Source organism: Onthophagus taurus, chromosome 2, assembly GCF_036711975.1.
Source record: "Onthophagus taurus isolate NC chromosome 2, IU_Otau_3.0, whole genome shotgun sequence".
NCBI lineage: Eukaryota > Metazoa > Arthropoda > Insecta > Coleoptera > Scarabaeidae > Onthophagus > Onthophagus taurus.
This window is the reverse complement of record NC_091967.1, coordinates 22,745,778-22,759,035: the sequence shown is the minus strand read 5'-3', so window position 1 is coordinate 22,759,035 and position 13,258 is coordinate 22,745,778. Positions and strand designations below refer to the sequence as shown.

The 13,258-nt window shown below is 34.3% G+C and overlaps 1 protein-coding gene across 9 annotated transcripts in view; it reads right to left on the bottom strand.

Annotated features, from left to right (window-relative positions):
* Window positions 1-813: 813 nt before the first annotated feature.
* Window positions 814-13,258, bottom strand: part of LOC111413372 (neuromusculin) — a 408,692-nt gene continuing 396,247 nt past the window's right edge. For 7 of the 9 annotated variants that reach the window (XM_023044314.2, XM_023044316.2, XM_023044319.2 and 4 more), the window contains 2 exons: window positions 12,339-13,068; window positions 2,136-2,224 (listed from right to left, as the gene is read on the bottom strand). In XM_023044314.2, the coding sequence (XP_022900082.2) occupies window positions 12,403-13,068 (666 nt within the window). In that variant the 3' untranslated portion in view covers window positions 2,136-2,224; window positions 12,339-12,402. Of the gene's footprint in view, window positions 2,225-12,171; window positions 12,230-12,338; window positions 13,069-13,258 lie in introns of those variants that run through there. The other 2 variants (XM_023044315.2, XM_023044322.2) reach the window with 2 other exon arrangements.

Sequence of the window (13,258 nt, the reverse complement as noted above, 5' to 3'; positions counted from 1 at the left end):
AACTTTCGTAATTTATTTCTGTCAGCGTCATGATTATTTTAGAATACTAAATATGTCATTCCGTAGAGTAATATATGTACTTCAAGCCTACGTATTTACTTTTTTATAAATATGTAGCATTAAGTCGTGAATGTACATCTACGTAACCTCTCCCGGCGTATATAAAAATGGACGCTTTGAACCGCCCCCTTAATACAAAAAAATTAATAATAAAATTCGGATAATACATTTTAAATTTAGTAACTTCTAACTAACTCCATCTGTTGCCCGGCGATCGTTTCTATTAGCAATTGCGGATTTACAGTTCTCTGCGTGTGACTGTGTAAATGCCTGTACTGGAAGGATAATAAATAAGTTAGCATTTGAAAGGGAAGATGTAAATTGTGTTGCCTAAAGCTAAATTAAAACAACGATGACGTGGCAATATGAGGATGGATGATAGTTTGGTCTATAATACTGATACATAAATAAAATCGCTTTCATTTTCACTATCTTTGAAATTAATTTCGAAAATTCAACGAGATGACGTGAATGGAGACTTAATTGATGCATTTTTCTTTATCTTTCCATTATTATAATATAACATATATAGTACTTGTGTTTCATTATTATTATAAAAACATATTAATTCAATTTAAAATAGTTAGGTATGTACGTGCATATTTTGCATACTTACCCTGAGGTAAAAATTAAAAGTTTGAAATTTTATTTCATGAACTTACAACGACTAATACGTCAAATTAAAGATTAAGGATCATATTTAAAGAGGACCCATAATTACTTATAGAGTAATGTTAAAAAGAAAAGATTAGAAACATTTTATCAAGTACTAGTCATTTATTTTACAATATCTACATGATGATACAGGTATATCCAAGTATAAACTAAACGAACTAGTCCTTAATATTCTATATTATAGGTTTTATCTTGATTTTTTTTAATTGGTGAAAAGTCCAGACTGGTTTGTTAGTAAACTTAGTAGTTGCAGCACCCCACCAAATAATTGTTTTTTTTTTTATTTTAATTTTATATAATCACCTTTTATTGGACGTTACGAGTCATATTTCATTAATTTCAAAATTTACATGAAATCAAAATCCCCTCATCACTTCTTCTTTAAAAACACTCTTTACACCCCGATTTTCGCGGATAATAATAGAAATGAGCTTGAGCAAGTTTGTACAGAGTATTATGTATTAATAAAGCGTTAGCAAAGTGCGTAATTGCAGAAATAGTATTTGTTACGGACATGTTTAGTATTCGTTAAACATATTTATTTACAAAAAATTAATAAAATTCTATTGTTGCAATTCGACTTTTGGTTAATTCTCACTGGAAAGTTATTAAAGAAAGAATAGGTGAGTTAAATGCTTGAGGGAGTTATTTTTCCATTTATAAAAAAAAAATTGGATGATTGAATTGATAATTATTTAAAATATTATTCTTAAATGACACTCATACTTTTATAAGTGAATAAACTGTTGTAAATAACTTTCCACTGATGAAATAATGCAGTTAGTAGGCAATGAAATAAGTACATTTATACAATAATTGTGATATAACGATTTTTCTGTTGCATTTTTGTAATAAGTTTTATAATTTCTACGTTTTTATACGTCAATAATCTAAAAAGTAAACAACCTTACCGTTTACGTACGAAAAACTTTTGTTAATATACTATACAAATTTTTTATTAAAGATATAAACTCCTTTATTTTAATTATTAATCGTATCGCCTTCCGGTTAAAAACTATTATACAAAACGACGTGTTATATTATTATTTATAATAATAAATTACTGAGAAGGTTTTCCAATCGTTTTTTATATTCTTACTAAAATTAGTAACGTTGACGGGACTTAAATAGTTCTTAGATATGTATAAAAATATCTTTGGTATGCACGGTATTTATTTTTATTATTTAGTTATTATTTTTTGGCATTATTTTTTTAAAGATTTTTTTTATCGTTTTTGGTAAGAAGCTATGTTGGCCGTTTGCTGTTGTTGTTGCTGTTACTCTATTAAACGTCGAAGAAACGCCGAGAAAACTTTTCATTTTATAAAAGATCATCGTAGTCTTGCTGTTGTTGTTGTTCCTGTAATTTGGCTTCGTTTTGTTTTCGTTTCATTGCCGCGTAAATTGATGCTGCTTTGTAGTTGATGGGTCCGTAAGAACGATAGTCGACATCGGCGTAATCCAGGTCGCTGAATTCGTGTCTATACGGCTACAAAAAAAATATCAAATATGAATATAACACCAATAGGAGTTAAACAAGTAATATTTTACGCTGTGTTATATTGCGCAGGTAGAGCAAAACATATTAATTCATATCGATACAGCATAAATTTATTGTTGAATTTGAAAGAGTGAAGCCGTGTATAATAACCGTAATTATTGTGTGAATATAAATAATGTTATTTCTAGATTTTGCGTTCTGAATAATATTTCATCAGTGTGTACTGTAAAATACTTAGGATGCATATTGAGTATTAAAGCTCATTATACTAAAATACTGTAAATATTACGAAATGTGAGCTAATTGTAGGTATTCTGTGTACACAAATGTTCAGTAGACATCGAAACTTTTCAAACCCTCATCAGCAAATTTTATAGCATATAATGAGGAAGCACTGTGATTAATATCAAAAGTTAGTCAAAGTTTATTAATTAAACTTGTGTAATTTATTAATTACACAATAAAATTACTGTAATGAGTTTTGGGAATAGTACAATGGATGGCGGATCAAACAGCAGACATTTTGAGCTGTTGTCTGCTTCTAACATAGCAATTAATACAGCATCTACAATGTGGTGCTTGTACTTCAAAGAAGAAAGAAGCCAATCCAGAATCATGGAAAAATACTGAAAAACACTGTTGTTTGAATCAATCTTGTCATACAAGCTTCTAATTAGAAGGTGGCAAACAAGACCTGGAGAAGATAAAAGGACTATAGCCGAGACAAAAGAACTAATTCAAAAGAAATCAGAAGGAGATAAGTTTTTAGTAGATTGGCAGCTACTTTTGGAAGAACTAATGACGGCTAGAAGATTTGACCCAGTCTCTAACCTGATAAGCTAGCTAAGAATTACTGGAGTTGACCAAAGTTTAATTTACAGATTGAAATTTATATTGGAAGCAATATCCAATAGACATAAAACTTCAATGCATGGTTCTGAAATTATTTCACTAAAATTATTCAGAAGGAGAGTGCAGTATACAGCCGGTACTCTGAGTTCTTAGGTTGATTTTTGTAGGAAAAAGAAAATGGAGAAGCAGACATAAATTGACACTGATAATTAGAAACGAAAATAATAAAAGGGAAAACAGCGTATAGGAAGAGCCAAAGAAAAGCAATAACATGGTCACTAAGGCGTTCCAGAGCATGGTCGATGTCATTGGTGATATCCGAGGAAAGTGTGTAAGGGGTGGATAAGGGAAGGCTAGAGAGAGAGAAGTTGACTTTGCTGTGACCAGAAAGGAGAAGGTTGGAAGAATTCTTAAGAAATGAGTGAAATGGCTTACAGGAATCATCTCAGGCAATATTGGATTCATTCGTAGGAATAATAATCATTCGTTAGAAAGGATATGGACGAAAAGATGGCAGTGAAGAATAGTGGAGTTAAGAGAACATGCGAGGATTAAACAGTATGTAGAGAGATATTAACAGAGATAGAAAGGAAGAAGGACGAAATGTGTAGGAGAATAGATGATTTGGAAAGACTAATAACAAATCAGACGAAGAAACACAGAAAAAAGAAAATTAAGGAGAAGATTATTGGGAAAATCATAAGGGTCCCAACGGTTATTTAGGGAGTATCGTGAGATTTGGAAGGTAATAAAATTAAGACGCAAAGAGTAGAGGAGAATTGATATGCTATACGATATAAGATAGGAAGAAAAGATAAATATAATGTAATGTGATCGAAAAGAAGGGGGAGTTCAAGCAGAATATAGGAATTGAGTTGGAAGCCTTTTCATAGGGTTGGGATCATATGAGGAGGAATAAAGAGAGGGATATTAATAGTAAAGTCAACTTTAATAGAAGATCTAAAGAACGATGAAGTGTCAGATAGTGTCACGTTTAATACCGAGAAGCCAGGAACAAATATAAGAACATATATCTGTACCTTAGAGGTAAAGGATTGTTTAGGATCTCCATTATTTTAGGTTTTTTAGAAAACAAGGTTTAAAGTTTTATAATACTATTATAATAAGTTTTATAATAATTAACTCGATATTGACAAAAACTGGAGTTACGATCCTTTACCGCTAAGGTACAGATAAACAGAGCAGTGGGGAGGTAAGGAAAGGAAAGGGAGGAGACAAAAATGTATACGGTAAATATTACTGATGCTGAATGAATGCTATGTTGGAGGATCAATACAGGAAAGCCAATAAGAAATATAACGATATATAGAGCAAAGAGGGAGTAGTGGGAGGAGAAAAGTTGCAAGATATTTATGAGATATTAAAAAAAAAATTATGGATACAATGTGACCGGTTGGTAATAAATGGGCGAGGTTACAAATAAATTCCTAGAAGTTTTGAAGTAGATTTTGAAGTGGGAATGATTCCATGTACAGTATCGGGTCAAAATTCTATGCCCTATTCACAAAAAAATATGAAAACACTCTTCGCAAAGTTATAATGGAATAAATATGCTGTGTGTAGTATATATAATATATACTGAAATTGTGGAAAAAGGTGGAGATTGGAAATAGATTTGTCGGTAGTACAATCACATTTTCGAAGAGGAAAACAGAAAGAAACTATGGATACAGTTAAGGTGAAGGAATATGCGAACATTTAATAAATATGATGAAAGAAATATATTCAGAGATAATTTCAAGCTGAGGTAACAAAGTATTTTGAAGTGAGGCAGAAATGTACATACAACCCGAGACACTTTGGGAAGTATTATTGAAAATCTAGAAGAAAGAATGAGGAGTGAGGAGCATTGGGAAGAAGTGGTGAGAATGGAAAAGTTGATGGAAAATTCTGATGATGGAAATTATGAAACTTTTCAAGTACTGAAGATAGAAAAGTGAAAGGGTTAAAGGATTCCCGTACTGAGTTTTATTTTCTGAACTGATAATGGGTTCAAGTTAGTGAAGAATATTTAATAATCAAGTTGTAGACGGATTTCAGGACTGATCTGGGAGACTTCACGATACATCGTAGGAGAAGAATTGGACAAAATGGGAGTGTAAGCGGAAACAAAGGAGTTACTATCAGATTTTAGGGGAGTATCGAGTGGAGATTAGAATTCGGGTAGAAAGGTATAGTCAGTGGAAGAGAAACGAAGATTATGAGGTGAGGAAGGTAGGGAAAGATAAGGTGTGGACGAAGTTGGAGAGGAGTAAATACAAAGTTATAACGACGGAGAAAATATGCGGGCTTCTAATAAAGCAAGGAGTAGGGGAGAAAAAATAATGATAAAGCATTTTAGTTACTTGAATAAAGAGAGGACAAGAAAATATTGGGCAAAGGACGAAGAAAGAATATGTAGATTGTTCTAATCAATCCCAAGTGTGCGGAACTATTAGCTCTGTGAAATGTAACGAGCTAACAGAAATTGGGATGGAACGAGAGATGAATAGATATTTATTCCTTCTAAAATATCTTGACTTAAATTATAACTTGACAATAATCGCATACAGTTCAAAGATAAGTGCTCTTTCTGCAAAGTATTGGTTCAAATTACTTACTTTTTGCATTACTAATCTGGTATACTTTGAGTATGGAGATGTATCCAAGAAAATAATTTGAACGTCTCTTATGTTCAATCTCAATTTTGTTTTTCACTTCTCAAAGACGTAGAACACAAACCAACTAAACCTTTTGCTTAGTCTGGTGGAAATATCTGCTTGGATAACAAGTTTATTAGCATACCTAATTGTAAGGAGTTTTTGTAAAGCAACCTAATCCAATTTGGTACCTTACGCAAACAACAACCTTAACTGACAACTTGACTCAAGAATTGGACGTGCTACTTATTTCGATTTGGAAAAAAATGTTTCTCCTATAATTTAACAAAAGAGCTGTTAATATGGTCGATGAGTTGTGGGCAACTTACTTTGTTGAAGAAGAATAAAGTATTGGCCACTGTCGTATGATGTGTAAGGTGTTAATAAATTAAAGTTCCAATAAACTATAATCATTTACTAATAAAACGGTGCTTTTAGATACAATTCACGTTAACTAGCTGCGGACGGTACAACGACTAGATGAAAAGTAAAAAGTGACATGGCCGCCGATACAAGTATTTTTATGAACCCCTAACGCCATCTATTGTTCCATACTACATTCCTCCCTTACAATGTAAACAAAAATAAGAACACAACTCATTTTCTAAACATTAATTGTCTCGGAAACGAACAGGTATTTGTCGATTTCTTGGTGGGTTTCGTCTTGATATCGGTGTAGACTCTTGTGACTTGGTAGGGGTTGGTGCTTGTGTATTAACAGGGGTTGAACATAATTCTGTCGTTACCTCATTTGGTGATACTTCGATTCTTGGTTCATAGTTGATCTCCGTCGGAACTTTGTCAATGGTATTGTCACGTGCAACTATCTCATTTGACGAACTCCTTTCCGGTTCTGTCGTGTATCGATGTCGCATCTGATCTGCATGTTTTCTCTTCGGGATACCATTTACATCAACCAAGTAGGAATACGGACCTGATTGTTTTAATATATTACCGGGCGTTGATCCCTTGGTTAATGGGTTGTTTATCCATACGGGGTCGTTTAACTCAAAAAACTTTTCTCTGACGTGTTGTTTGTCATAATACATCTTTTGTTTTAATGATTCATTATCAAGTTTTCTACCTACATCTGGTTTCAGTTGGTCAAAAATAATTCTCGCTGGTCGACCGAACATTAATTCACTGGGAGTCCTTCCTGTTCCTCGTTGTGGAGTATTTCGGTAAGACATCAAGAATTTACATAGTCTATCATGTAGATTTAAATTTTTGTCACTACTGTTTAAACGGTCTTTAAAGGTTTTGACCACTCTTTCGGCTTGTCCATTTGATTTTGGATGGTAAGGAGTTATTCTCACATGTTTAATACCTTGCGATATACAGAAGTCTTCAAAGTCACTTGACACTAACTGAGGCCCATTGTCTGTAACTAACGTCTTTGGCAATCCAAATCGCGCAAAAACACTTTTCATCACTTTGATGGTCGACGCTGTTGTAATATTGTTCATTTCTTCAATTTCAATCCATTTTGAATACGCATCCACAATGATCATCCACATTTTCCCTTCGAATGGTCCTGCAAAATCTAGATGAATTCTAGACCAGGGTTCCGGTGGTGCATTCCAGGGGTAGAGAGGTAAGTATTGAGTATCTTGTTTACTACTTTGACATGTTTGACACCCTTGGACATATTTTTCGATATCTGCATCTATGTTTTGCCAATATACATGTAAACGCGCTATTGATTGCATTGCGGTTATTCCTGGATGTCCATCGTGAAGCATTTTGAGCGTTGGATATTGAAGGCTTTTGGGAATACATATTCTTCCCTTCCACAAAATCAGGTCTTCCTCGTATGATAATTCTTCTCTCTTTTCATAAAAGGATCTTAATTCAGGTTTCACTCTATGTTTGTCTGGCCAATGATTCTTAATATATGGAATCAGTTGACGTAAAATTTCATCTCTTTGGATGTGAATCCGAATTTCTTTCTGTGTCATAGGCATATTTTTCACTCTTAAATGAAGTAGATGTCCATATTTAGGCAAACCAATTTTTTCATTCTTCGTAGTTTCCGTTTTCTCCTTCAGTGGTAACCTAGATAAAACATCGGCTGTCTGATTTTCTTTTCCTGGTTTGTAGGTAATATCATAGTTATAGCTATTTAAAATCATAGCCCATCGCAATAGACGATTGCTAGCGATCTTCGGTGTTTCTCGATTCGAACTAAAAATCCGTTCCAACGGTTTATGGTCTGTTTGTAATATAAACTGTCTACCATATAAATATTGATGGAATTTAGTAACAGCATAGACTACTGCCAATGCTTCTTTATCTATAGTGGAATAGCGGTTTTCCACTTCAGTAAATGTTCTGGACGCATATGCTATGGGTCGAAATGAGTTGTCAGGCATCTTATGCCATAATACTGCTCCAGCTCCCTTATCCGATGCATCACTACTTACGTATAATGGAAGTTCTGAGTTATAATGAACCAAAGTAGCTTCATCGGTTAAGCTGTCTTTCAAGTCATTAAAGACTTTATCGTCATTTGGAGTCCACTTCCAAACGCTGTGTTTCTTTAAAAGCCGGTGTAATGGCACACACTTAATTTGTAAGTTTTCTATGAACTTTCCGTAATATGTTATCAATCCCAGAACCGATCTTAATTCGGACATATTTCGTGGTGTTGGCATGTCCTTTATTGCCTTAACATGTTCTGCGGTTGGGTGTAATCCAATTTTATCTATTTTATGTCCTAAAAACTTAACTTCCTCCTGTAACCATGTACATTTTGTTTCCTGTGTTTTAATTCCTGCTTCTCGTAATCTAGCTAATACTTGTTTAATGCGTTCAATATGTGTTTGTTTGTCTGGTGCTGTTATCAGAATATCATCCAGATAACATACAACACCTGGTAATCCACAAAGTATTTGATCCATAGTTCTTTGAAATAAAGACGGTGCAAATGAAATTCCAAATGGAAGGCGTTTATAAGCATAGTAGCCTTTATGTGTTGCGATAACCAAGTATTTTCGACTTTCAGGATGTACAGGTAATTGTAAATAAGCATCCTTTAGATCTATTTTTGAAAAATGTACTCCTCCGCATAATTTTGAAGCTATGTCTTCAAAACGGGGAAGTGGATAGTTGTCTACTTGTACATGTTGGTTTATGGTTACCCGGAAATCACCACATATCCGTATATTGCCATTTGATTTAACTGCTACTACGATCGGGGTAGCCCACACTATGGGAGTGTTTGTCGCGTTAACTGGTTCTAATACTTGTTCTTTTACTAACCTGTTTAGTTCTGCAGTCACTTGTTCTTGTAAGGCCAATGGTACTGGTCGTGGTCTGAAATGTTTGGGTGTAATGTTATCGGGAATGTAAATTCGTGCCATATGTCCTCGGATAGTACCAACTGTTCCATCAAATAATCCACTGTGTTCCTGTAAAACTTTGTTCAAAACACCATCCAGTTGTTTTGGAATTATTTCTTTGCTAATTTTAGGCTGATCGTCCTTTGTTTTGTTGTTTGTTTGTTTTAGGGTACAGATTCGTGCACCTTCTGGCATTGGTAATTTAAACGCTAAGCACCAATCCAATCCAAAAAGTGGTATGTCATCTTTCTTGGTCACAACTAGTGGCAACTCTTTTCTTTTGTTAAACGCCTCTACGATAACTTTAGCAGTTCCTAGAGTTTCTATTTCCATATCTGTGTATGCAACTAAATTGTCTGTTGTCTTTAATATCGGTTTTCCTATCTCCCTCCAGAATCTGTTTCCTATTATTGAGTACTGTGCTCCCGGATCATATAACATTTCCTTCTTTACGTTGTTAATTTTCACATCTAACATTACCTTTTTGGGGTTTTTGATATTGCAAATGTCTGACGTATTTGAGCTTGAATCCGTTCCACATTCGTGTTCTGGTTCCCTTTGTACCTGCCTGGTGTTTGTTTTTATTTTTGGAGCGCTAATGTTTCCACTGGAGATGCAAACTCTCGCAAAATGTCCCCTTTTTCCGCATGCTGAGCATGTTTTTCCCCTTGCTGGACATTCGTCCAACGAAAGATGTTTTTCTTTTCCGCAAAATAAACATTGTTTGTTGGTTGATTTATGTGAAGGTTTAGTTGTTGTATAGTTACCCTGCGATTGTGGATTTGCTTTATGTTTGTGTGTTTTCCGGTTTACTCTACATGTTTGTGACGAATCTTGTTGTTTTAAATACGACGTTAATTTTTCTGCATGTAAGCTGGCTTGTTCCAACTTTAAAGCGGTTGCTTCTACTTCCGAAAACGTCGAATCGTTGTTGGGGTGTTCCCGTATTAACTCTTGTTGCCATGCTGAATTATTTATTCCGATCACTACTTGATCCCTTAAGCGTTCGTTTAAACCAGCGGCAAAATCGCAATTCCCAGCTAATCCACGCAAGTGTGTAATAAATTGTGTTACTGATTCGTTTTCTTTACGATATCTCGTTGCAAATGTAACGCGTTCAGACAAGACGAACGTTTTCTTACCGTAATACTTATTTAGAACTTCTACCATTTGCTCATATGATTTTGTAATTACACTTTCAGGTTTATAATAATCTACAAGTACCTTGAAAGCGTTTGCTCCTACTTTGGATAACAACAAGTTCCGTGCTGTGTCATCGGTTGTCTTTACGCCATGTATCGCCAATTCCACCTCAAAACGTTGAAAATAATAACTCCATTCTTCCTTTTCTTCATTAAAATTCTCAAATTGAAAATTTTTATGTTGTTTTCGTTCTTGTTCTGTGTTCATTTTGTACTAAATCACGTTTGTTTGTTTGTTTTCCACGTTTGAACTGTTTTTTTTTTTCGACCACGTGTCCGTTTACCGCGCACCTGGTTGTTTGTTTTCTGTTTTTCCAGTTTTCCTCGTCGCCAATTTGTCGTATGATGTGTAAGGTGTTAATAAATTAAAGTTCCAATAAACTATAATCATTTACTAATAAAACGGTGCTTTTAGATACAATTCACGTTAACTAGCTGCGGACGGTACAACGACTAGATGAAAAGTAAAAAGTGACATGGCCGCCGATACAAGTATTTTTATGAACCCCTAACGCCATCTATTGTTCCATACTACAGCCACTGACCATACTCTTAGAATATTTAGCATTGATACTTATAGATCTTTATTGAAAGCAATAGAACATCACCATTATGATATAATAGTAAATCATAGGTAATCTCTATGAAAATTGAGCTAAAACCTTGTAAAATCTGAAGGAAAAGCAACCGAGTATGCCAAGCTTTCAGAGACAGAATGTCAATCTGCTTTAAGACAGATTCCAGAGGATTACAAGTATAGTATAGGAATTCTCTGTATAGTACAGAAGCATAAACATTGTCGAAAAATCCCGAGTGGCGCACCACGTTTTCTCAAAATGAGTACGAAAAGACCTAAATGGTACGATAGCGCTTGCCTAAGCCACAGTGACAGCACCGTCAGTTATCCACAGTGCTCCAAAAGTACTGCGATTTTTCGCCACAAAAACTGAGGAGTGCGCCATGCTGCTTGGGAATCAAACGGTTAATATAGTTTGGAAGTATATCACTATAGTTCGGATCTCGATGTGATGCATCTATGTAGTAATCTTTACTTGTCAGCAAACTTCTCGTGCCTTTCGTGTCTATTTTGGGTATAGCCTAACATGTCGGAATATGTGTAATAGAAATGTAAATAACTCAAGACTGTATTGAGAAGAGGTATTAATAATACATTACATTATTTTCCCACCCTAAATTATTTCTGTATGTCCATTTATATGAACCTTTATTCATTCATCATTACTAATAAAAATAAAATTAATGAGATTTTTCCAAACATCCACAAGCCTTTTTAACTTGGTAATTATTTGAAATTTGAGCACAAATTTTATATGATGTGCCTTTTAGAGTTAGGTAGAGTGTGGACAGTTTTAGATCCAAGGGTCGGATGGGAACCTTTTTTGTCGCTGCCCAGCTTCGTGAACCGAACTTTAGTTACCAGGGTCGACGGCTTAACGTCCCTTCCGACGGATAGGTGTACGGTTCAACATGAAAAATTCACCGGGGTTCAAACCCAGTACTTCTGCATGTTAACTTAAGAGTTAATACGCTTTGCCATTTCGCCCTCAAAATTTGACACATAAATCGTTTCTAAATTCCTGAAATTAAATTGTCAACGACTTGTTTTAAGTTAAATTCATGGTTTTCAACAACAAATCCAAGGTATTTTATTAAATTTTTTTTCGTAAAATAATCCGTTAATAAAAAGTGATCCTTGGGATCAGTAAGGATTAGGATAAAATAGAGTTACGGTGTTCGTAACTTGCATTAGGGGAGCGGTATAAAAAGCGTGTTGCGCAATAAGCATTAACGATATTTGTTAGCAGTGCAAATGTGGCTCTAACTTACAATTACATCCTTAATTAATTACCTTTATTTACCTTATTATACTTAATAAATATATGTATCGCTAGTGGCCGTTGTTGACCTGCCGTTAGTCTAGAACAAACATTGAAAACAAATACGACTGTAATCATTAATAATAATTGTAAATTAGAGTGTTTTGCACCACATTTCTTCGTTTTAATTATTAAAAAAAGTTACTAACCTTATAGAAATCGAGTAGATAAAGGAAAATACATTTTTTATGGGTATTAGTAGTAAAGCAAACGTTAAACGTCAATTTCTTGGCCGATATCGTTGAATTTCAACGTTGCGTATTCAGTCTTTGATGATTTGGTATTTTTTTGATGTTTTCCGAGCGATGATAACTCTGGATTATATTGTTTATTAACATTGCCCGTTTTTGGCATATCCAAATCCGCGTAAACAACTCCATTCGTGTTGGTTCTTCCCAAAACTGGTTGAGGATATTGAAGTTGCACAGAATTTTGCATATTCTCTTGGAATTGAACGTTTTCTTGGTAGTCGTTTGGTGGCCTCCTAACCACCAACGGGCCTTTACTAGACTTGTGTTTATCTTTTTTGTGATTTCTTTCACTATGATACGAAGGTGTCATGGCATCTCCCGCACCATAGCCATTTCTCATCAAATTTTCTTCGTGAATATTTTTTATGGGCTGAAAATAACTTTCGGCCGTTTGAAATTTGAAACTATGGCACTTTTGTAAGGGTATTTGAAAGTGCTTCTTCGGCTTGCTCTTCGACGAAAACGATTTACTCTTGCTAATATTCTGCTGCTGGTGATCTTGGAATAGAGATCGCGGCAACAACTTCATGTGGTGTTTTTGAGGATTTGGTATCGTCGAGTATTGTTGAAAATTTGGGGATTTACTAACGTGCTTATAATGAGGGGTGGTTAATGTGTAAAAGGCGTTCTGTAAAATCATTATTAGTGGTTATTAAGATTTAGTATTTTTAGATACTTAGTGTTAGGGTTTAGTATGAAACAAAATCTCGAAACATCAAATATTTTTTAAATAGCAAATTTCGAGATTATAATTTCAATTTGATACTAAGCCTAATTCACTAAATTCATGATTTAAGTATCTAATTCAAAAATAAAAA